Here is a 20873-nt window from a genome sequence, read left to right as displayed (position 1 = left end):
ATTGTCTTGAGCATTGTATGGCCCTCAGGCAGGAGGCAGCCCTCTCTGTGCCTCCAAGGAGCTTAAACCCAAACGAATTCACATCAGGAGCAGACCACAGCGCTCAGTGGGCATACCCACCTGAGGGGAGACTCGGGTCCTGTGGATCTGGGGGCCTGGCTGCAGCACAGCCTTCCGAGAGGAGCACATAGATCCCCGGTGGAGGAGGAGATCCCGCAGGACATTTGGCCCAGTCCCTTCTCCCAGCTCTGCAGCCAAGTGGGACCCCCTTTTTGCTCTCGACCTGGCAGTGCTCTTTGTTCGCTCTTCCAGGGGCCCGCAGTCTTCATAGATCCTCTAACTTCCCCATGCTCTGGTTCGCAACTTAGTTTTTCATCTTTCCCAGTGTTAAGACAAGGAAGCAGTTACCTTATTCAAATTCTGAAATCATCAGTGACCCTCCTCCCGGGAAGACAGACTCAACTTGGGAATTCTCCCTCTTCCCCAGAAATCTGATTTCCCAGCTCACAAAGACCCCTGCTCTGCCTTGTGCTTCGACCAGCTGTCTGCTCCTTTAGCTGAGAGGCCTGGGCGGGGGGGGATTTGATCCTGGGTGGGCTTTAGGGGGACCTGGGACTTGTTGGGACTGGACGGCTGTTGTGGCCTTACCAGGGGTTGGCGAGTGTTCCCCATGCAGCGGGCTCCTTTGCAGGCATGTGCATACACCGCCTGTGCTCCTCCCGCTCCCGTCTTTGTTCGTGATCATCTCACTGTCAGCTTCTGCGCACCGGTCCTGCGTGCCCAAGCCAAGGCGATTGCCCGTCTGCCTTTCCAGGTGCCCGAAGCAGTCTGTCTTCTCCCCTCCCCTTTGTTCTCCCACACACACCAATACAGACCCACTCCCAGCACGGCACCCGTACATTTTTTGAGAGCAAAACTCTTTTGTGCCTCAGCCCCTCCCGCTGAGGATGTGTGCTGGGCTGGCACCCAGGAGAACATGGCGGGGAAACCCAGATTCAGGTGGGAGTGACGGTTAGCTGGAGCCTCTTGATGCTGGTGGCATTGGCTCCCTAACTTGGAGGATTCTATGCTTCAGGGAGCAGGGCTGCTTCTGGTCAGAGGGAAGGTGATGAGCCTGGAGTGAATGGAGAATTCTCTGAGGAACCTGAGTTCTGGTTGCATGGCCCTCGCTTCAGCAAGGCCATGAAGCATCTCTGTTTCTCCAGAAAGCCCATTCCCCTAGAAAGAAGGGGGAGTCCTCCCCAGGCCGAGTCAGAGACACTGTATTAGGCTCTCCCTGGCTAGTGAATCAGAGCCCTTGGAAATAGCTGATTGTCCACTGGGGCATTTCTGAATACAAATCCAGAAATACAATTGAGAAAAATAGTGTGAATTATAAGAATTTAAGCATGTATAGTTTTTAAACAAAAAAGGAATCTCATAGATGTTTTAAAAGTGTACTCACCCACAGCACCAAGTGGAGTGTTTCTTTCCCTTTTTCCTCCTTTTGCTTTCTCCCCCAACACCCTCCTGCTTCCCAAAGTCTGGGTTCTTATTTTTGATGGGGAGCAGGGAGTATTGACCTAATTTGAGTTTTTATGAATAGCGTTTGCTTGAAATCATATGCCGCACTTCCCATGATGTCATAATCAAACCCTTTACCCTGTCCTCAACCCTGAGCCTTACTTGCCTTGAGGACAGCCACCCCTACCACGTCCTGTCCCCGTGTGTGCCCAGCACACCCCTTCTCCCTGAGCACAGCTCTTGGCACCTTTGCCCTGATGCTCTTTGCTGTGCCTCTGTCCTGGCACCAGGGTCTATGCTTCTGAGAGCGTGACTGTGTGAAGTCACCCCAGTGGACTTCCTTCAGCCTCAGGAAGGTCAGTGGCCCCAATCTCCCTGCAGTGCTGGGAACCATACCCCAGAAAGTCCAGGCGGAGAGGGCTTTACCTCTTCTCTCTCTGAGCCTAACTGAAAATGAGGCCCACCACGCTGGGGCTGGGAGGGCAGCCAGAGTCCTGGCCTGTCCATAAGACCAAATGCATTTCCACAACTTTTAGTCTAAGCAGTTCTCTTTCTTGAGACTCTTCTGGGAATCAGAAATGTGGGTTTATGTTTCTGCTGCTTATAGAACGTCAGGTCTTTTTGTTTGGTTCCGTTTTGAACAAAATATTTGGCCCCAGAAATTCAGTGACTTGGAGATTGGTTGCCAAGAGCCTCCCGGGAGTGAGTGCCCGGACAAAGCCGCCTGCCCTGCCGGGCCTTGTGGGTGCGCTCGGCGTCCCCCGCCAGGATGGCAGTTTGTCTTGGGCCCCAGCTGCTCTGGGGCTGCTCGGGCATTGCTGTCTGCTGCAGCTGTCAGGACTTGGTGTCCCTGAAGAAGCAGCATCTTTGCTGAGAGAGAGCATGTGAGCACTTTGCTGCAGGAGCTTGGACCTGAGGAGAGGAAGGGAAGAGGAGGACCCAGCATGGGAGTTCTGTGCCAGCTAGTTCCCCTGCCCCTCTGCCAGCCGGTCTGGAACTTAGGGTTCCTCTCAGACGGAGGGTTGCTGTGGCCCCAGAATAGCAGTGGGGAGGGAGGGAGGGGCCTTCAGTGGCTCTTGACAGACTCAGGTGTGGGGACGGGTACTCGTAAAACTCACTCAGGAAAATGATCTCCCTCTTGGGCCTCAGAGCAGCCTCACCAGCAAGATGGACACAGTTTAAAAGACACCCTGTCTTGCTAGAGAACTGCTGTGTCTCTTCCTTGGTGTCACCAGAACTGCTGCATTACGTGACTGACAGGCACTTCAAATTAGGTGTTCCTAGGACCAGTATTGCTCCTCGCCCCTCCCTCTGAGCAGGGCAGAAGAGCCAGCCAGCCAGTAGTCACAGTGAGGGGGACAGCCTGAAAGACCCAGGGCCACTTGGCAGAGCTACTAGGGGTTTGCCCAAACCAGCCAGGACTTCTGCATCATCTCAGTGCTCCAAAGAGAGCGGGCACACACAGCACCACACCCTGCCCCAGCAATGAGGGATCCGCTCTGGGTGCTGACAGCTGCTGTACTTTGGCCCCCAGGTGAAGTTCTTTTAAAGGGAACTGGATCCACCATCCTAATGTAGCTTATGTCTCCCTTTGGCCGCAGGCATCACCCAACAGGTTCTGGACCCTCAGCCTAGCTTGCTTCTTTTCAGCATCCAAGCTGCCCTCGAGTCTCGTGTTTGAAATGGCTTCATTTTAGCCAGTGACTCCCTCTCCCCCTTGGTGCCTGGTGCACCTCGAGTGTCCACTGCCCTCCATCTGTATCCCAAGGCTCACGGCTCTGTGACTTCCCGGCTGTCCTGTTATCTCCCACCTCATGCTTTTCTTTTCAGCTGAACCTTATTCACAGTGAAATCAGTAATTTAGCCGGCTTTGAGGTGGAGGCCATAATCAATCCTACCAATGCTGACATTGACCTTAAAGATGACCTAGGTAATTGGGGATGGGGTTTGGCACCATCAGCTGTCAGATGAAAAGTTATGGAACCCAGAATTTAGGCTCTTCATCCTCCCAAACTTCAGATGACCAAACCAAATTCTCAAATCCAAGATTCACGTTTGCGTGTAGACGTTGAACGTCTGCTTAAAGTCCAAGCCGTTCCCAGTGGGAACGATGTGGTCCCGTCCCACGACATGCGATCGGCCGCTTTCCTCTTGATTGCAAATGTACTGCCATCTAAATTCTCTTCCATAACGATCACACTGACTGCTGGTTACTTGGGGGGGATGTTTTAAACTGTGTTTGCTTATTTATTTATTTTAGACTGAAAAAATCTCAGGTAACTACAAAATGATAGTTTCTCCATTTAAGCCTTAATTAGAAATGACACGCAAACAAAGCATGAAAACACTTGAGAAGGGAGACAATTAAGCTACATCCGTATACCATTAAGCTGTTTTACTCCGTCAGCCAATTGGCTTCCCCTAAATTTACCACTTACTGTCACTTCAACTTTTCCTACAACTGAAAACAGTATATGACTGAGTGCCACCTTCGTGCATTATTTGGCTCGGGTATGCTACTCAAAAGAAGGGCAGATACTCTTTCTGAGTGAGCTCTTCCTGTGGAAAGTTGCCCCAGAGCCACGGTGTCTCCCTGCACAGGAGGCCGGATGGTTCAGGGAAGGCTGAGAGGTTTCCCTCAGGTGTCCCACCCTGTGGCTTTACCTTTGCAGAGAGGAGCTGTCAGCTAGGGGCATGCCAAAGGCTCCTGCCCTCTTAGCTGTGAGCCTTGCCAGGGGCAACAGGCTAGCAGATGCCCACCTAGGCAGCCTCATGCCTGATGCTGACCTGGGTATGTTTTGTGTACCTTAGGCTCCCATCTTTGGCTTCCTTTGTAAGATGGCAGATTTCCCTACTGGGAGAGATGCTCATTTCAGAGCCCAGGCCCGGGTATAATAGTGGGCTGGGTATAATAGCATCCTGGGTATAACATACTGGGTATAGTAGCGCACTGGGTGTAATAGCGGGCTGGATGTAATAGCACACTGGGTATAATAGTGCGCTGGGTGTAATAGCACACTGGGTATAATAGTGCGCTGGGTGTAATAGTGCACTGGGTATAGTAGTGGGCTGGGTGTAAAAGAGCGCACCAGGTATAAAAGTGCACTGGCTGTAATAATAGTGGGCTGGGTATAATTGTGCGCTGATGACATGAGAAACGGACTCAAGAATGCCCTGCTTGGACTTGTTTTCCAATTGCCTTAAACAGGTACTCTTAAAAAAAAAAAAAAAAAAAAAGTTCACAATCTGGAAAAAGCAAAGATCCTACTTGTGATGTATTTTTAAAAATGGAATTTATTAGAATAAAAGGTAGGCCTAGAGCAATATTCTTACACACTGAAAGGAAAAGGCAAGGCATTTCTCTGCACATAGCTATACTGTTTTCTCACTTTTCAAGAGATGTCCCTTGAAGGTACACAAAATGATGACCATCACAAGCATAAACTCAAACCCAGAAAGGTGACTGCTGTCGACAAAATGGAGAAACTTGTTGTTTTGGTTGGCCTGATAGTCCACATTTTTAAAAAACAGATGCCATGTTTTAGTAGCCTTCTCAGTGGGGTGCCAGTCTTACAGGCGTTTGCGAAGTGAAACGGGGCATTCGTTGTTTTGTTATTTCTTTTAACCTTTGGAAATGATCTCATGTGTGTGTTTCTCTTTTTTTGGACTTGTCATGCAAATGTTTAATTTAAACATGTCACATTTGATATTCCTCCTCCTCTCCTCACCCCCATCCACGTGTGCGCACACTTCGTGGACTGATTGCCCTTTTGGCTCATATGTTGGAATCGACCAGGTAGGCCAGCCCTGCCATTGGGGCCTTAGTAAATGTGCCTGTGCGTGGGTCTCGGTCCAACACAGTTGATATACATTTGTTTACCTGTTATAGTTGCAAGTTGTACAGGCTGACATTGCCTCGATCGACAGTGACGCTGTCGTTCACCCGACAAACACTGACTTCTACACCGGTGGTGAAGTAGGTAATGCCTAGCCGGGTGCTGCCGAGTGTGTGTGTGCATGGTCAGTCGGCCGCCGCAGACAGCTTGATCCTTTGACAGCTATGCAGGGCTGCATTCATTTCACACTTCCAGCTGTCCTGACCTTCCCCAGGTCTCCCATCCCGGGGTTGTGAATGCGAGAAATCCAGCGAGCTCTCAGCCAGGTTGCATCATGCAGCTCATGGATGGGCACACTTCTGGTTTGGAACCTGGTTCAGCAACATCATTTCTTCACCTGCTTCCTGAGGCCCAGCTTTGTTGGAGACTGGGTGCACTGGTGCCTGGAGCTGTGAGGGGGATGCGGCCAGATCAGCTGAGCGGCACCCAAGACCCCTTCTGTGGGCCAGACACCCAGGGCTGCTTGGGCACAGGTCTGTGCCAGAAACACCATCAGTCCTAAAAAGGGCCTTCGAGCCTCAGGTGCCCGTGGGGGCAGTTTTAGAACAGCCTCCCACACTCAGGGGTTCTCAGAACTTATGTGCACGAAAGTCACCTCATTCCGATGTGGTGTCCCTGGGCCACTCTTGGCAAACACTGTCCTAGACCCAGGAAGCACCTTCCCTCCCCAGCAGCTGAGACGCATGTCAGTTGGCTTCGGCGCTGAGTCGCCGAGGGTGAGGTGAGGCAGAGAGAGGACGTCGGGTGCCGGCTGCCTAGGAAGCATCCCGGTGTGACGGCGAAAAAGCTCAGGTTTGGGGCTAGGTGGGAGGAGCCTGAATCCTGACCTTACCTTTTACTGGGTAGGAGGCCTGGGGCAAGTCACCTACCTCCTCAGGGCCTTGGTTCCTCCTCCTCCGTAGAAGAGTGGTAAAAGTGAGAATGCCATGAGATCGTGTAAGCAGAGCACCTGGCTTCATGCCTGGCTCCTGGTTGGTGGCTCATGGTTTATCTTCTCGCTCTCATGTGCCTCTGTGGTTTTCACAGTAGATGTGCTGACCCTGAGAGCAGCATTCTGAGTGTAGACTCACATACCAGCTTCCAAAGAGAATGGATCCATGTCTTAGGGCAGAAGTGAAGCCGTCTTGAAGAAGAGGGTGTCACGCTTTGCGTGAGTGTCCCGGACACCGGAGGGGCAGCAGCTCAGCAGTCTGGTCGTCCAGCTCTGTTCAGTGTCGCTCGCTAAGCCTGCTGTCACAGTCTGCCCGGCACTCTGATTTGGGCTAATTGCCCCCCTGGGCATTTTGCATTTTGGACATGGGTGGAAAGACAGACTGGACGGAAAGTCAGGATTTGTCAAGTCAATCAGGCCCAAGTGAAATCAGGCTGTAGGCAATGAAAATAAACTCCCCGTTCCACAAGATTTTGGAGGCGTTTAAGAGCCCCTAAGGCAGGCAGCTTAAGAGAAAGATACTTTCTTTCTTCACCAAATGAAAACGTGGTGGAAAGGATGAACTTGCTTGGAGGAAAATAAGCGAACAGCGAAGGGCGTATCTTTCAGGCTGGAGTAACGAAGGTCTGGGTTCATCCTGCCATCCGCCTGTGGGCGAAATGGACACTAGGACACTTCGAAGGCAGGAGAATCTCACTCAGTCTGAGCGAGGGAGCAAAGGCCCACCTGCTGTGGCTGTGAAGACGTTTCCTCAGGATTAGCCAGGCCAGGAGGTGGAGCTGGAAGCTCTGAGGCCCGTGGGGACCAGCTAGGGTAACAGGCAGAGCCAACTGTCCCCCCCACCCCCCAGCCCAGAAGTGCCCAGTCCTTCTGTGACCGTGACCAGACCTGGTCTCCTTGGAATGATGGCAGGGCTAGTGCTTCTCCCTCTGCCACACTTGCCCTCAGCCCATTCGTTTGCACAGGGTGGGCACGAGCAGCCTCTGTGACGTGTAAGTAACCCGTCTGCCGGAGCTCAGCCAGCATCACATGGCACATCATTCACTGACACTGTCACAGCAGGTCCAAAAGCCTGCCTGGCCGAGGAGAAGAGGCCGTGCCAGGACCAGAACCCAGGTCTTCCAAAGCGCGCCTCAGTGCTTTTTTCTCAGCGAACCAGCCCAAACTAGTACTGAGCCCAGCTCTCTTCCAATACCAAAACAACGGTCAACCAGATTCACACATGGTCTCAATTGGTTCCAGCTCCCACTTTGATGTGTGAGAGGGGAAAAGAGGAAGCAAGGATGTAATCACTCCACTTGGCATATTCGGTGTGAATTCCCGAGTCTCGAGACTGCTGGAAGAAGGAATGCGAGTGCAGGAATGCTTAGCCCCAGTGATTAACTTTTACCCATCAAAAGTTCTTTCTAACAGTGAAATAGACCACAGGCTGAGCCTGACATTTGTCCAAGCCTAAATTTTCGCTTAGGCTGGTTTGAACACTGATACTTATGCCTGCTTTCTAAGCATGAAATAATGGTTCTTGTTCTCATGGGAGTAACACATGTTTATGCTTGGGGGCAAATAAGTCAATTGCTTTATGATTAACCCTGAAGTTAAGCCTAAAAAGCAAGAATCTTACATTAAGAGTGTTGACAACACAGTTGAAATGGGCCTGTTTCTTGTTAAAAAGTACACGTGTGTCTACATGAACATGTGCATACATATGTGTGTGTAGGAGTCAAGTCCTGACCGGGTTGATTGCCTGCGGTCTAAGGTTCAATTTTTAAGTTTGGGAAATGCATTAAGTGTAATTTAGCTTGCAAATTTCACTTCTAATTAAAGCAAGATTTAATTATAAGTAAAAAATTTTAAAGTAAACACTCTTCCTAAGATAAAACACCTTTAATTATAAGGCAGCCCGTTGTCTTAATATTTTCTATTTCAGAAAGGAGTTGGCAGTATTCATACAGCACTGATGTTCCCTCACCTTCCCAATGTCCCACTTTTCCTCAAGGAGGAGCTAGGATAGGGAATGCGGACCTGCGCTAGTCCTGCCTGGAGCATGTTTGTATCTGCCCGTCCGTGGAGGGCGGGTGAGAAGCGGAGGCTTGACCAGGCCCAGCTGGGCACCAGCGTTTAGGATCCAGCAGCTCCAGACCTCAGAGTCATTGTTTTCAACTGCGTAGATATTTCGGGTGAACCTGTAATCGGGTCTCACTCAGAGTCTCCACTTCCTGGCGGCCGGACTTGAGCCTCGGGGCCAAGCCTGCTCCCTTAAGCCCCTTCAGCCTCTGTTTCGGATGCTGCACTTTGTCAGAAACGTGCCGAGGCCGCCACCTCTGCTGGTAAAAACCTCTGCAGTGGATGTTTTTTCCCTCCGGACAGCTCTGTCGTTTAAAGCCCACTTCACTGCTTTCTAAGACAGGCGAAGGCTTGCGGGCAGTCCGGGCTCACGCGGAGGGAAGCTGGATTCCCCGTCACGGCTCCCAGGTTAAGTTCCGGCTGAAAGGCGGGCCTTCTCTTCGCTGAGAGCTCCTTATGGGTGATGGCCTGCCATCAGCGCCAGTGCTGTCTTACTTGTGACAGTGCCCAGGCCGGCTGCTTTTCCTTCTAGACACTTCCTGGGGTTAGTTCACCCTGCCCGAACAACATGCACCTTCGGCAGGTTTCCCTGAGATAAGCAGACCTAGTCATTCCAGGGCGAATCCCAAGAGAAGCGGGGCTGGTGCGTCCCCGCGCGCCCTGACTGACCCATACCAGAATGTGCCAGGGGCACCTGGAATTTCCCAAGAAAAACGGTGAATCTTAAGGGGAGTATTTCATCCTCTCATGAGGAATGTACTTTAAAATGTGCACAACTGAGGAACCAGAGCTTACGGAAGATGGCGACTCTCCCTTCTGGCCAGACCTGAAGGGCTGCTCACTGCCCTACACGAGCCCTTGAGCCCACAGGCCTTACAGGTGTTGGTAATCTTGTTTGGGACGATGGCCTTCATGGCAGGAATTGATTCCTCAGCAGGTACCCTAATCCAAGAACAATGCTCCCTGCTGCCATTTGATTTTCTGAATTAAAAAAAAAATCTGGTCCTAAACAGTTACCTTTCTTTCCAAGCTTTGATAAAATAATACAAGTTCATCTTTAAGCTCTGCTTCTGATGTTGCTCTCCTTGGCCTAAAATGATTCTGAATCATTAGTGCGATTAAGGAAATACTGTCTGAGGCCATTTTTTTTTTCTTTTTGTATTCACCTATGACACCAAAGCTGCAAAACAGGAACTAAGCTGGTCCAGAGGTGGCCAAATCTGAGTGCTTTCTTCCAGGCCTGCCACCAGGAGCCAAGCTAGCTACCTGATGGAAGCGTGGGGTGCCTCTTCCAAAACCTCCTTACTTGGGGGTTCTCCCCAGAGAGTGCGGAGAAAATCCAGGAGCGGCATCAGTCTTGAGAGCCGCTGCCATCTGGTTTCTCATGCTGGCGAAGAGCGTGCAGGGGAGGCATACTTGTAAGCAGCAGGCGTCTCCCATCTCCCCTGCATCTCTGGCATGTCCACGGTCACCCCAAGCAACCCCCAGGGAAGGGGGCAGCAAAGACAGCTCCCTGACCAGCCATGGGGGAACTGGCCGATGGGGAATCCCTTCTAAACTGCGCTTTTCCCACTCAGCCAAGGCTTCGTCCCTGTTCTGCAGCTGTCTGAAACTGTAGCCGGTCAGATCATGTGAAGTATGAAATCACCTGACATGCTAAGTGTCTGTGTGTGACCCGAGGCACGCGAGTGGCAGCCTGACCTCCCTCTGTCCTTGTCTAGGAAACACGCTGGAGAAGAAGGGTGGCAAGGAGTTTGTGGAAGCTGTTCTGGAACTCCGGAAAAAGAACGGGCCCTTGGAAGTAGCCGGAGGTGAGGTGGGGCAGCAACGTGCGGACCTGGGTGGGGCGCAGGCCAGGCCAGGGGAGCTGCCTGATGAGACAGCTTAGAATCAGACGTGCATGGTTCGCTCCCAGCAGAGGCTGGAGAAAGCCTGTTAGACTTGTATCCCATACAACGTGTCAGGGGAACTTCAGGTTGTGGAAATTGCCTTTGCATTTTTTTTTTTTTTTATTACTGAAAATAGCTTCTAAATGTTTGGTGTCTAGCCCTCAAATTTTAAGCAGTCACGGAAGCCAAGCCTGGCAGATCTAAGAGCCGAGCAGTGTGGCTAGTGATACTGAGCCATCTGCAAGAACTGCTGATGAGAGCTGCAGCGGAGTCATTTTCCTTCAGCCATCTGTGTTTTTAATGAGAAAAATAGAAATACACACTTCTCATTTGGCAGTTACACCTTTCCTGATGCAAGGGGTAGGAAAATGACTTCAAATGTGACGTGAGGAAAATGATTGCCAAGGACTCGAGGCAGGGCACCTCTCACTGCTGCCAGCCTGGACGGGGGATCTGAGGTGGACACAGGGTCCCGAGGGCCGAGGAGTCTGCATGGTGTGTAAGGCTGTGTGCGCACAGGCCCTGCTCTTCCTCTCTCTGGGCTCCCCTTGTCTCTTCTTACTAGACGGTCCCAGGCGCCCGTTATGTCTTTCACATCCTGTGTTTGTCTTTTAAATGAGTTTTATTTAAAAGGGGCATCGGCAATTAACTATGTAACATCTGCATGGCCTTCGCTGATGGTGCCCCAGGCCTTCCCCCTCTTTCCCCAGTGACAGCACTAAGCTCCCCTCCTGGGCTAGACATGGGTCCCAGTGGGGAGAAGAGGGTGGAATTTCTTTTGCCCGGTTCCCTGTGCCCTGCCAGTTCTGTTCTGCCTGCCAAGGGCATGGCATTGCAGAGAGTTGAGGAGGGCACAGGTACCCAGCGTGTCCAGGCACCTCCCCTTGGGACTGCCCAGACCGGGGCTCCTGGCCAGTCCTCAGCCCCTTCCTGCCACCTCCCTGTGCTGGCCCTGGGTCCTTCCCATTGGTGCCACAGTCCAAGCCCCTTGGGTGACCCTCAGCAGGAGGAGTGATGAGAGGTGGCCCTGATGCCAGCACACACCAAACATAGCTGGTGAGACTGTAGCCAGAGCTGGTGCAAGCTAATTAGATTTAGCACAGCTAAAGATGTTTGTCACAGTAACAAGACACATGTTCTTGATTTTAAGATTTTCGAAATGTTTTAAAAAAATTTAAGTACATGGGAAAAACTTTTCTAAGTATGAAGGAAATAACCTGCCCCTGTCCCTCTGTCCAATGATAAGCACTGCTAACATGTTTCTTTCCAGACTTTTCCATGCAGTTACTTAGCATGCGGACAGACAGGGGAGGGCAGCCCTCCGGCGTCAGGTTTTCTGTCGGTCAGCACTTCAGCCCAGAGTCTCGAACCTGTCAGCAAGCAGAGTCAAAACTCAGAAGCAGACGTGTGACTCTGGGTTCAGAGCGCTTGCTTCTGCACCAGGAGACATTCCCCACACATCACTTTCTGCAGGGTCAGCGAGCGCCGTCCCTGACCCGTTGACACCCACATCCCTTGGATGGCACTGCTGGTGTTCCTCACCAACTTGTTTAGGGGACCCTTGATCACAAATTTTGAGTGTCTTACTGGAGCAGTGAGTGGAGACTTGAGCCTTTACCGAAGTCTAGCTGGCAGCACTCACCATACCCATTGGTTCCAGAACCACCTTCTTAGCATTGCAACTTTTAGAACAGGAATCCTGGAACATGCTCTGGGAGATGTGGTTGGAGACCCCAAAAGGCAGTTAATTTGAGGCCTGGTGGGAGCAGACCCAAGGCCTCTGTCTTCCCATGTAACAAGGAGCAGAGAAGGAAAGGAAAGACGGACAGGCTGGTCTGCTGTGGCGATCTAGAGCAGGGAAAAGGCCCCTCTTCTAGGAAAGGAAAACCATTCCATCGTAACAACAGCCCAATTAATTCTGTCAGAACTAAACAGCATCCGTTAGTCAGGGAGAAGAAGAGGGCAGCAGACATGCTGGTCGGGTTACTTTCCCAATAGGCTTCTTCGGAACTGTGTCTGAGAGATTTACAGATACTTCATAATTAACTGCACATGAATCCACTTGAGAAAAGGGGGGTTGGAGACCCCAAAAGGCAGTTAATTTGAGGCCACAAACATTCCGACACATTCGGTCAGGTTAGATGGTTGAGGCTCTGCCTGCTTGGGGAGGGGGGAGGGCTTCCTGTGACCGGGGCTAGAATTCCTGGTGGGGGCCACGCATCCTAATGCCAGCTTTCCAGGGGTGGACGTTGGCTTGGAGTCCCCCCACCGAGGGAGGAGGCTGAATGATGAGCTTGGGAATCACAAGGCAGCCGCGGCCCTCCCTGACCAGGTGGTCAGAGGCCTGCGAAGACCCACTGGAGCTGGAGTGCGGGCCTGGGGTCGGCACCCTTCCTGCTCTGCAGAGGGACGCAGCTCACTGCTCCTGTCTTGTTCCCTGCAGCTGCTGTCAGTGCGGGCCATGGCCTGCCCGCCAAGTTTGTGATCCACTGTAACAGTCCCGTGTGGGGTGCAGACAAGTGTGAGGAGCTTCTGGAAAAGACAGTGAAGAACTGCTTGGCCCTGGCAGACGATAAGAAGCTCAAGTCCATCGCCTTTCCATCCATCGGCAGCGGCAGGTAAGGGCCCACAGCAGGTGTGGGTGTGTTTCTCTGCGTGTTCAGCCCATACCCGCGGAGCTGGGACTCTGCAAAGCACTTGCCTTTGTGGCAGAGACATCGGGAAAAACACAGACATTAATTGGGAGAGACAGTTGAGATGCCGGGAGACAGGAAGCCTGGGGACAAGATCCAACTTCAGCTGTGCCAGCAGATGTCATCACAGAAGTACCCTTAGAGGGGGACTCGTGAAGGACATTAGGACTTCGATGGGTGGGAGGTGTGACTACAGAGGTACCGTGAGAGCCCCTCCCAGCCCCTCTCCCAGCGGTGTTACAGGTCTGTCCGCAAACCCCAGTATTATTCCCCGGGGAACATCCTCTGCCCCTTACTTTGCGTTCCCAGCATCCTCTGCCCCCCAAACCTGCATGCTTTCCCTGTGTCCTTGCTCTGCTAATGAGGGGGACAGAACTGGTAGATGCGTGACAGTGAAACAGGGCTAGGCCTCCCCTACCTCCCAGCCCTGAAATCTCCCCAAGCAGCACAGCTGGACCTCAGACAGACACACAGCCCAGGGGGCAGCACTGGCATGGTGCAGTCCTTGAACCACCGATGGGGCAGGAAGGACACAGCCACAGTCCCTCCCAGATGGGGCACTCCCAAATGCCAGCACATAGCCTCCCAGGTCCTTGCCCATCAGAGCAGCACCGCATGGGCCTGGCTCACCAGCTGAGTGATGGCTTCCCCTCTGAAGCCAACCTTCTGCTCGGCAAAACAGACTTGCTCATCGCGCCATGTAACGTTTCAGGGCTGCTCCATAAACCAGAGGAGCTCTCCAAAGGGAACGTGCTTTGAGAACTCTGTGTGGTGAAGATACAGGGGCTGCATCTGAGGCTGCCTTACTGCCCAGCACATTACCAGGGTCCTCCCTGCCAGGGATCTAAGCCACAGGCCTCTGGAAGACTTGGTATCTGTAGTGGTCACTGAAGCAAAGGGAGCGTGGCCTTCAGAGCTGCCCCGGCCCAGGGCTCTGTGTCAGTAGGTGGCTGCCCCTGGGCTTTCCCGTGAGGATCAAGAGCCTTGCCGGATCTCTCCCTCCTGGTACCCGAGGCAGGCGGGCTGCACTGTCCTCCCGGGCGAGCCAGAGTCACAGTCCTCAGAACTGTTCCTTGTAGGGATAGGAAGCTGCCCTTCTCCAAGCACTTCTCTTCCAAACCCATGAGGAGGATGGAGAGTGGATTGTGCTATTTTCATTTGGGGCAGCCTTGTAATTCTGCTTCCCCGAACAGTGTCATCACTGAAGGTTCCATACTTTAAGTGCCAGTGACTGAACTAGTCCTGGGTGGGATTCCTATCACGTTGTCCTGGGATGTCTGCTCCAGCAGAGCTGAGACGCTGGAGCCGGAGGCCCTGCCTGCAGGCACACAGGTGCATGCCCCTGGGCTGCCCGTGGGCGTCTTTTCTATGGGAAGAGATCTTCCTCTGGAGCCTCTGTCACTGCCTGCCTCCATCAGGGCCAGAACAAGCAGTCCCTCCTGGAGGGGAGCTCTGGGTACTGCGTCTCTGTTACAGCCCTGGCTCCCTGCCCTGCGGTTCTGGGCAGCCGAGGCCTCCTGGACCAGGTGCTCCTTCAGGCGAGGGTGCCTCAGTCCCCTGCACCATGAGAGTGGGCTCTCCTTGGGCTCACTAGCACAGAGAAGCTGGAGCACCAGAACAGCTGTGTCGCCAAGGGCTGTGGCCAGGGACCCTGAGATTGGACAAGTGCCGCTTCTCCCCAGCGTGCAGGTTCGCCCCGATCACATACCTGTGGTTTTGGATTGCGTTTCCAGTCACTGTACATCTTTGTTCCGTTCTCTTCTGCCAAGAGCACTCGCTTAACATGAGTCTAAAAGTCAGCACCATTTAAAGCATATGGAAAGAGGAGCTGCCAGAACATCTGAAAGCCCTTTCACTGGCCGCGGAAAGAAACCTGGCAAAGACGAGCATCCTTCTCAAAGTGGTCAGCAAGCACCTGCAGAACGAACTTTCCCAGGAACTGGGGAGGTGGGTTAGATAATAGGTGCCCAGCTCAGTCCTAGAGTCAATTCAAGTCCCTTTTTCTTTCTTTCTTTTTTTTAATACAGTGCTTTTGGGTCTGAGCATTATTAATTAGCAAGCTTTCTACTTTCCCCACCTTCCCATCCCCCCCAGCTCACATAGAAATTCTGTTCTTTGGCACAGCCCTGCTGTGTGACCTTTGGTAAATGAATCACCCTCTCTGTCCCTGGCCTGCCTTATCAGCTAGCGAGGCTGTGGGACTTCCCTTTCTCACGGAGGGTTCTGAGGCTCAGTTAATTAGTGTTTCGGATGCACTTTGATCTACTCTGATGAAAGGTGCTTCTGAGCAGAGAAGCAATAGGAGCCTTTATTGGAGGTAATAATTTCACGCTCTTTCATTTGATGATTGGGAAATTTTTAATTGAAGCATAAAAGTAATGCCCATAAAAGAGCATCTGTTATTACAAACTTATTTACATTTTTTCACGGACTAAAAAGTTTTAAAAAATAATCAGTTGAAAGCTTTTAAGAGGGCAGAATGCCAAAGACAAGCACGTGTGCACAGCCACCCAACCCCACATCTGTCAGGCAGACCTTGCCCCACGGAGCCATGTAAACAGCTGCCCTCTCCTTCATGAGCAAAGAATGGGATTATACCAGAGCTGGCCTATAAATCATAGTGGGGTTTAGGAGGGGAAATAAAACAGCTTGTTTGTGGCATCCAGTGTCTCCGGCCTAAAAGTCACGTTGGAATTAAAACAGTATAAATGCAAACATGCTGGTAAGGAGCTGTGGCAGCACTTTTCTTGCAGCCACAGCCCGGCATTGGGCACCTGCAGGATGCCCGCAGCCCTACACTGCCTTCCTCCAGCCTTCGAGCCCACTGGAGCGAACGAGACCCCGGCCTCAGGAGACCCCTCTGGCATCTGGACTCCCTGTCCTTGGCCGTTCTGGTCACTGTATTGATGGATCCCTCACTCTCTCAGCTCTGTTTGACATTACGGGGTGACCCCTCTGGAGGGGCTGAACTTGGGGAATAGCTAGTTTGGGGCTTTGAGTAAACTCTCCTTAGATTTAGGGGCCTAAAAGGAGGACCCATTCTTTTCCTTCAAGCTGTCTTTTACGGGTCCTCACTGAATCCTGGTGCTGGGCTAACACCCTTTATCTCCAGCATCTCACATCAACCCTGCGAGGTGAGCAACACTGTTAATTCCACTCAAGGGCAAAGAAACCGAAGGTTAGAGGGTTCACTCACTCACCGGAGGTCCCGAGGTGTGTACTTGGCGGAGCCAGAATTTGATCGGAAGCCCTTGGCTTCAGTGTTCACGCTATTGGGCATGTGGAGCCCCTGCGTCCTGTCCTCTGTGGTCATCAGACCCGCCTCCTCCGTTCCTGCTGACGGTCACCTCACTGCTGGCAGTCACCTCACTGCTGGCACACCGTCTGTCGGAGTGGATTTTAAGGAACCTTGAGATGCCACTTGGAATTCCCTGACCTGTCCCAGCAGAGCCATCAGCCTTCCCTACCCTCAATGCGTGGGCCTTCGAAAAGAGAGAGAGAGAAAGGGAAAGCTGCCAGAGACCAGCTGAGTCGGGGAGAACCACTTATCAACCCGACACGTGTGAGCCCCGCAGGGAGAGAAGGTACGGGGCCTCCCGAGCTTTGGCAGCGTTGGATCCATGAATTGTAGCTTCACCCACCTGTAGCCAGTGCTCTCAGCTGGGGACCCTGATGGGTGCTCATCTGTCTTGCTCTGGATGGAGCAGCTGCTGGCTGGGGAGTCACCCAAAGCCAGACAGGACCTGGGAAGGCCCAGGTACTCAGTGTGATGGAGGCCCAGTCCTGGCAGAAGCGGCTCCACATGGAGTGACATTTTGCCTACATCCCATAAGCTGCCGAGACATCCTTCCTGCGCTGTCCATCTCCCGAACAGCCAAGACACCTAGCTGGTTGGCCTGGTCCAGCAAGAAAGCCTGAGTCCATCTAGAATCCATGTTTATTCTCCTCAGTCTTCAGAGTCAGGTTCCTAGTCTGTGTCCTGAAGGGTTGAAAGCTCAGGTGGATTTTCTGGGAAGACAGCCTCTCCCCGCTGGAATTCTGGGTCCCTGATCAGCCTGTTCAACCCAGCCTCTGGCCTGGAGCCCTGTGTGCCTGCCTGCCTGCCCAGCCCTGGATGTGAGCTCCCTGGGAGCAGGGGCACCTGGCCATGCCCACACAAGGCGGGTCCAGCACTGCTGGGGGGAATCAACCCTCTGCTGAGCCGTGTGACCCCAAATCTCTGCCATCCAGGTGGCCCGGTGGCACAAGTAACCAGTGGGTACAGCCCCAGCCATCACTGAACTGGTGACCCAAGAGGCCCCCGGGGTCCCCTTGCAACAGCCAGAGAAACTGAGGCCCCAGACACTTGGAAAGGCTGTTGCAGACCCAACTGGAATGACTTGAGGGGGAGCTCAGACATCTTCGTCTGGTCGAGACTAGACAGTGAACAAGGTCAAAGTCTAAGATAAGCTCCGTGTGGGATGGCCAGCACTTGGCCCCAGAGGAACTTGAGACCCTCGCCATACGCACAGCCCTCTGGTCGGGGGCCGAGTGGGATTATGCGGAGCGCCCGGCTCTCTGGGTCAGCAGCACCTGCATCCCCACGCGGTGTCCGTGTGCCTGTGGAGGAAGCCAATGCTGAGAGAACAGCTAAGGTTCTAACTGGAATCTGCCTTTGCGCTGTCGCTCCTTGAGGAGGTGGCATCTGGTCTCATCCGGGAGACAGACTGCAGCGGTGCAACAGGCGGACCATCACAGAGGCAGTGGGCCAGAGGTGGGGGCAGAAGGCCAGACCTGGCCCAGCGGGATGCCTCTTCAGAGGGGTTGTGGTTATTCAAGCAACAAGGGAACCCGGCCAGCCAGCCAAGAAGCCAGAGGAGGAGTGAGACACACAGGCCAGCAGCTCTCCTGAAACTGGTCAGTATGGCACCAGGGGACCCCCGAGCTGTTGCCTCTGCCACGCCACAGCAGCCAGCAGTTGAAGCGGACGGCCCTCCAAGACAGGGCACGACCGAGCGGCAGCTCTCTAGGGGCCTGATGCCGACATTGCCAGCATGGTAGCAGCAAAGACAGCAGCCATCACCTAGTCCCAGCTGACGTGGGGCCGTTTTCCACTGTGAGAGACTTTACAGAGACCCTTCGAGACTCCACCTGATAGATGACACCCGATTGAGGACTGTGCATGGCTTGGTTCCATACTCACCACCTTCCCAGGCCATAAGTGCTTGATTACCCAAGCCCGGAGGGGAAACGGCACAGAGAGAGGGCCCGGACTCAGATCCCGTGTGGCTCCAGGGCATGGCGTGTGCCACTGCTGCCCTGTCTCGAGGGTGCAGGTCTCTGCAGGCAAAGCACCAGTGTGACAGCATCTGTTTATGTGTTCCATTGTCCTCCAAATGCTTCCAGCTCTGCCTCCGACAAAGCGTTGCAGGGCTCACCTGAAAACGTCAGGGAAGCCGGGGCCGCCTCCATTCCCTGCTGGTCACCTGCGTGGCTCAGAGCAGCCACAGTCTCGTGGCTGGGTCTCTTCTCTAGGCTGTGACTGCCTCAGACAGAGGGACGGGCTTGGCAGCGAGAGGTTTTCCTGGAAACATGTCAGATGCACATTCAGCCAACAGCAGCCACGGAGGACAAGACCAGAGCAGCCCATGCTCCCTTGACAGTGGGGCATGCAGGTGTGGGCGCGGCAGGTCTGTGACCTTTGACCCCTACCTTCCTCCTCACGTGCAGGTTCTTAACCTTTGGGCCCACCCTGCAAGCTCAGGTTATAAAGTTCTCCATGGCTCCATGTAGAGCAGTGGTTCTCAAAGCCTGGTCCGCACGCCTGCCTCATCAGACTCCTGGGTGGAGCCCGGCAGCGGCGTTCTGGCCGGCCCCCGGGACGCCGACCGAGGCTAAAGCTGAGAACTGCTGATGGGGGGGAGCGGGAACGAACCAACGTCCCTTCCTTCGCTCAGAGCCACACATCCCTTTGTCGGGGTCCAAGGTGGAGGAGTGCGAAGCTGTGGGAGAAGGCCCGTGTCAGAGAGCGCCGCGCTCAGGCGGGGTGCCCGCAGTCAGCGAGGGTCAGGCCCCGTGTCTCGTCTCTGCGCTGGGCCAAGCCTGCCCGGGACAGCACAGGCCGGGCAGGCTCCAGGGGAGATGGCTGTGACCAGCAGGCTGCCCTGCAGGGAAGTGCCACACGCCCTCGCCATGGCCCAGCACCTGCGCGGGTGCAAGGCGGAGACGGGCAGGAGGGCACCCGGACTGGGGGAGCTGGGAGCTGGTAGATATGTGGTCTTGGGCCTCTAGGGCAGAGTCCCGCTCACCCAGCCAGGTCATGGCCACAGGCCGAGCCCTGCCTGAGTCCGAAGCCCTCGGAGCTCCCCTGGCCTGAATGCTCCCTGCTCCTGCCGTCTGCCCGCCGGCTGCCTCCTCCTCAGGGTCTCCTCACCAGGAAGCAAACGGATGGGCCCTTGTAACTGATGAGTCCTCAGGGCAGCAGCTGTATTTGCAGCGGGAAAATGAACATGTGCTCTTCGGGAGATGCTCAGGACAAGCCCTTATTCAGGCGACCCTGTGACTTTAGGCTGCACACCCTCCCCCAAAGCCAGCCTGGTTCCTCTCAGGACTAGGGGTGGGAGCTGGGCTCCCCAGGACATGCTCACCGGAGAGAGGCCCCCAAGACAGGAGGTTGGGTTGATTGCATCCAGCACTTTCCAGCATGCACCTTGTCCGGAGAGTGGAGCACCCGTGCTTCTTGACGCCTCTGAAGAGAGGCAGGGCAGCCGAGTCAGGGGGCCTGAGAAGAGCTGCTTCCAGAGGAGCCTGCAGGCCCCAGAGTGGGGATGGGAGCGAGGGGTGACCTGCCCCGTGGGGTCCCTACGCTCGCCACCCCCAGCACAGCCCTTCTCCCTGCACGGTCCCCGCCACCACCCATCCCGGTGCACATGGTGGTCACCCCGACTCTGCTGGTGGACGGAGCCCTGGGAGGAAGCTGCCTGTCCAGTGGCACTGTCCTGGCCAGACACCTCTGGAGTGCCCACGGAGCTCTGACCAGGGCCCTGGCCGCTGTCTTGGGCGTGCTGGCTGCCTGGCCGGCGTGCCTCAGGCCTGGGGAGCCCCTGACTCTGGGTCGCACCCTCCTACGGCCGCAGGATCCTCTGCACAGGTTGCCAACAAGCCTGGGGCGACAGCCCTAGTCTCCTGGGAACAGCCTTCACTTCTACAGCATCCAGGAGTTATCAGGGGTCCGCCCTCAAGCTGGGTGAAGCCTTGCTTGATCAAAAGCAAGTCGCCAGAATGGTTTTCTCTGTGGCCCTGGGTGCTGGCAGTCGGCTAAGCGTGGCTCTCCACAAGAAGCCGCCAAGGGGGCTCACGACTCACGGCACTTGATGTGAGCCCAGAAGTTTGAGACGCTCTCGCCGGGAGGCACGTGTCCCATCTGAAGGAGAGTCACGGCCGAAGCTGGCACCAGCGCTCCGGACACCGGCGGACCCACAGGCTCAGGGCAGGTTGGAGACTGGTTCTGCTGATGAACAAAGAAATCCCCACGGAGACTGGCCCCTCACTCTTGCCCACAGCATCCTGAACTGTAAACCGGAGCCAGTTGCGATTTGAATCCAGGGCCACTGGCTCCAAAGCCCATGTTTTTTCCACCAGACTAGGCAAGCTGCCACATTCCTGCCACTGTCCTCCCGAGTCCCCTGGGACCTGCACCTGCTGGGCTGACCGGAAAGAGCCCAGGCACACACGGAGCAAAGGGGCACCCGCCTTTCTAGTCCTGATTCCAGATTTAGAGTCCATCACCACGTGACGTTTACCTTAAGTGGGATTGTATGTGAGTTCCCACCGACTTGGCTCGGAGGCTGAGATGCTGTCTCTTGAGATAAGGGCTTGCTCGGCCAGAGTCATTGCCCTGCACGCAGCTCCATGATCC

The 20873-nt window shown here is 54.1% G+C and overlaps 2 protein-coding genes across 22 annotated transcripts in view; one reads left to right on the top strand and one right to left on the bottom strand.

The window, feature by feature from the left end:
- Positions 1 to 20873, top strand: part of MACROH2A1 (macroH2A.1 histone) — an 88560-nt gene that overhangs the window by 66440 nt on the left and 1247 nt on the right. For 5 of the 14 annotated variants that reach the window (NM_001244562.1, XM_021078354.2, XM_021078328.2 and 2 more), the window contains 3 exon segments: positions 3334 to 3433; positions 10116 to 10205; positions 12727 to 12901. In NM_001244562.1, the coding sequence (NP_001231491.1) occupies positions 3334 to 3433; positions 10116 to 10205; positions 12727 to 12901 (365 nt within the window). 14 annotated transcript variants of the gene reach the window in all.
- The window catches only part of LOC110259485 (uncharacterized), a 183750-nt gene continuing 173763 nt past the window's right edge, over positions 10887 to 20873 (bottom strand). The window contains exons 4-9 of one of the 8 annotated variants that reach the window (XM_085014612.1): positions 19603 to 20462; positions 18668 to 18957; positions 16618 to 18539; positions 16177 to 16360; positions 14685 to 14915; positions 11420 to 12984 (exon numbers count right to left, since the gene is read on the bottom strand). Coding sequence is in view for 4 of the 8 variants with exons in the window: in XM_085014609.1 (XP_084870735.1) it covers positions 20390 to 20462 (73 nt within the window). In the remaining 4 variants the exon portion in view is untranslated. Of the gene's footprint in view, positions 20463 to 20873 lie in introns of all 8 variants that reach the window. The other 7 variants (XM_085014613.1, XM_085014610.1, XM_085014609.1 and 4 more) reach the window with 7 other exon arrangements.

Source organism: Sus scrofa, chromosome 2, assembly GCF_054392235.1.
Source record: "Sus scrofa isolate SSC_HxYL_T2T_F1_AM1 chromosome 2, Sscrofa_HxYL_maternal_Yorkshire_Landrace_v2.0, whole genome shotgun sequence".
Taxonomy (NCBI): Eukaryota; Metazoa; Chordata; class Mammalia; order Artiodactyla; family Suidae; genus Sus; species Sus scrofa.
This window is presented reverse-complemented; position numbering and strand designations above follow the sequence as displayed.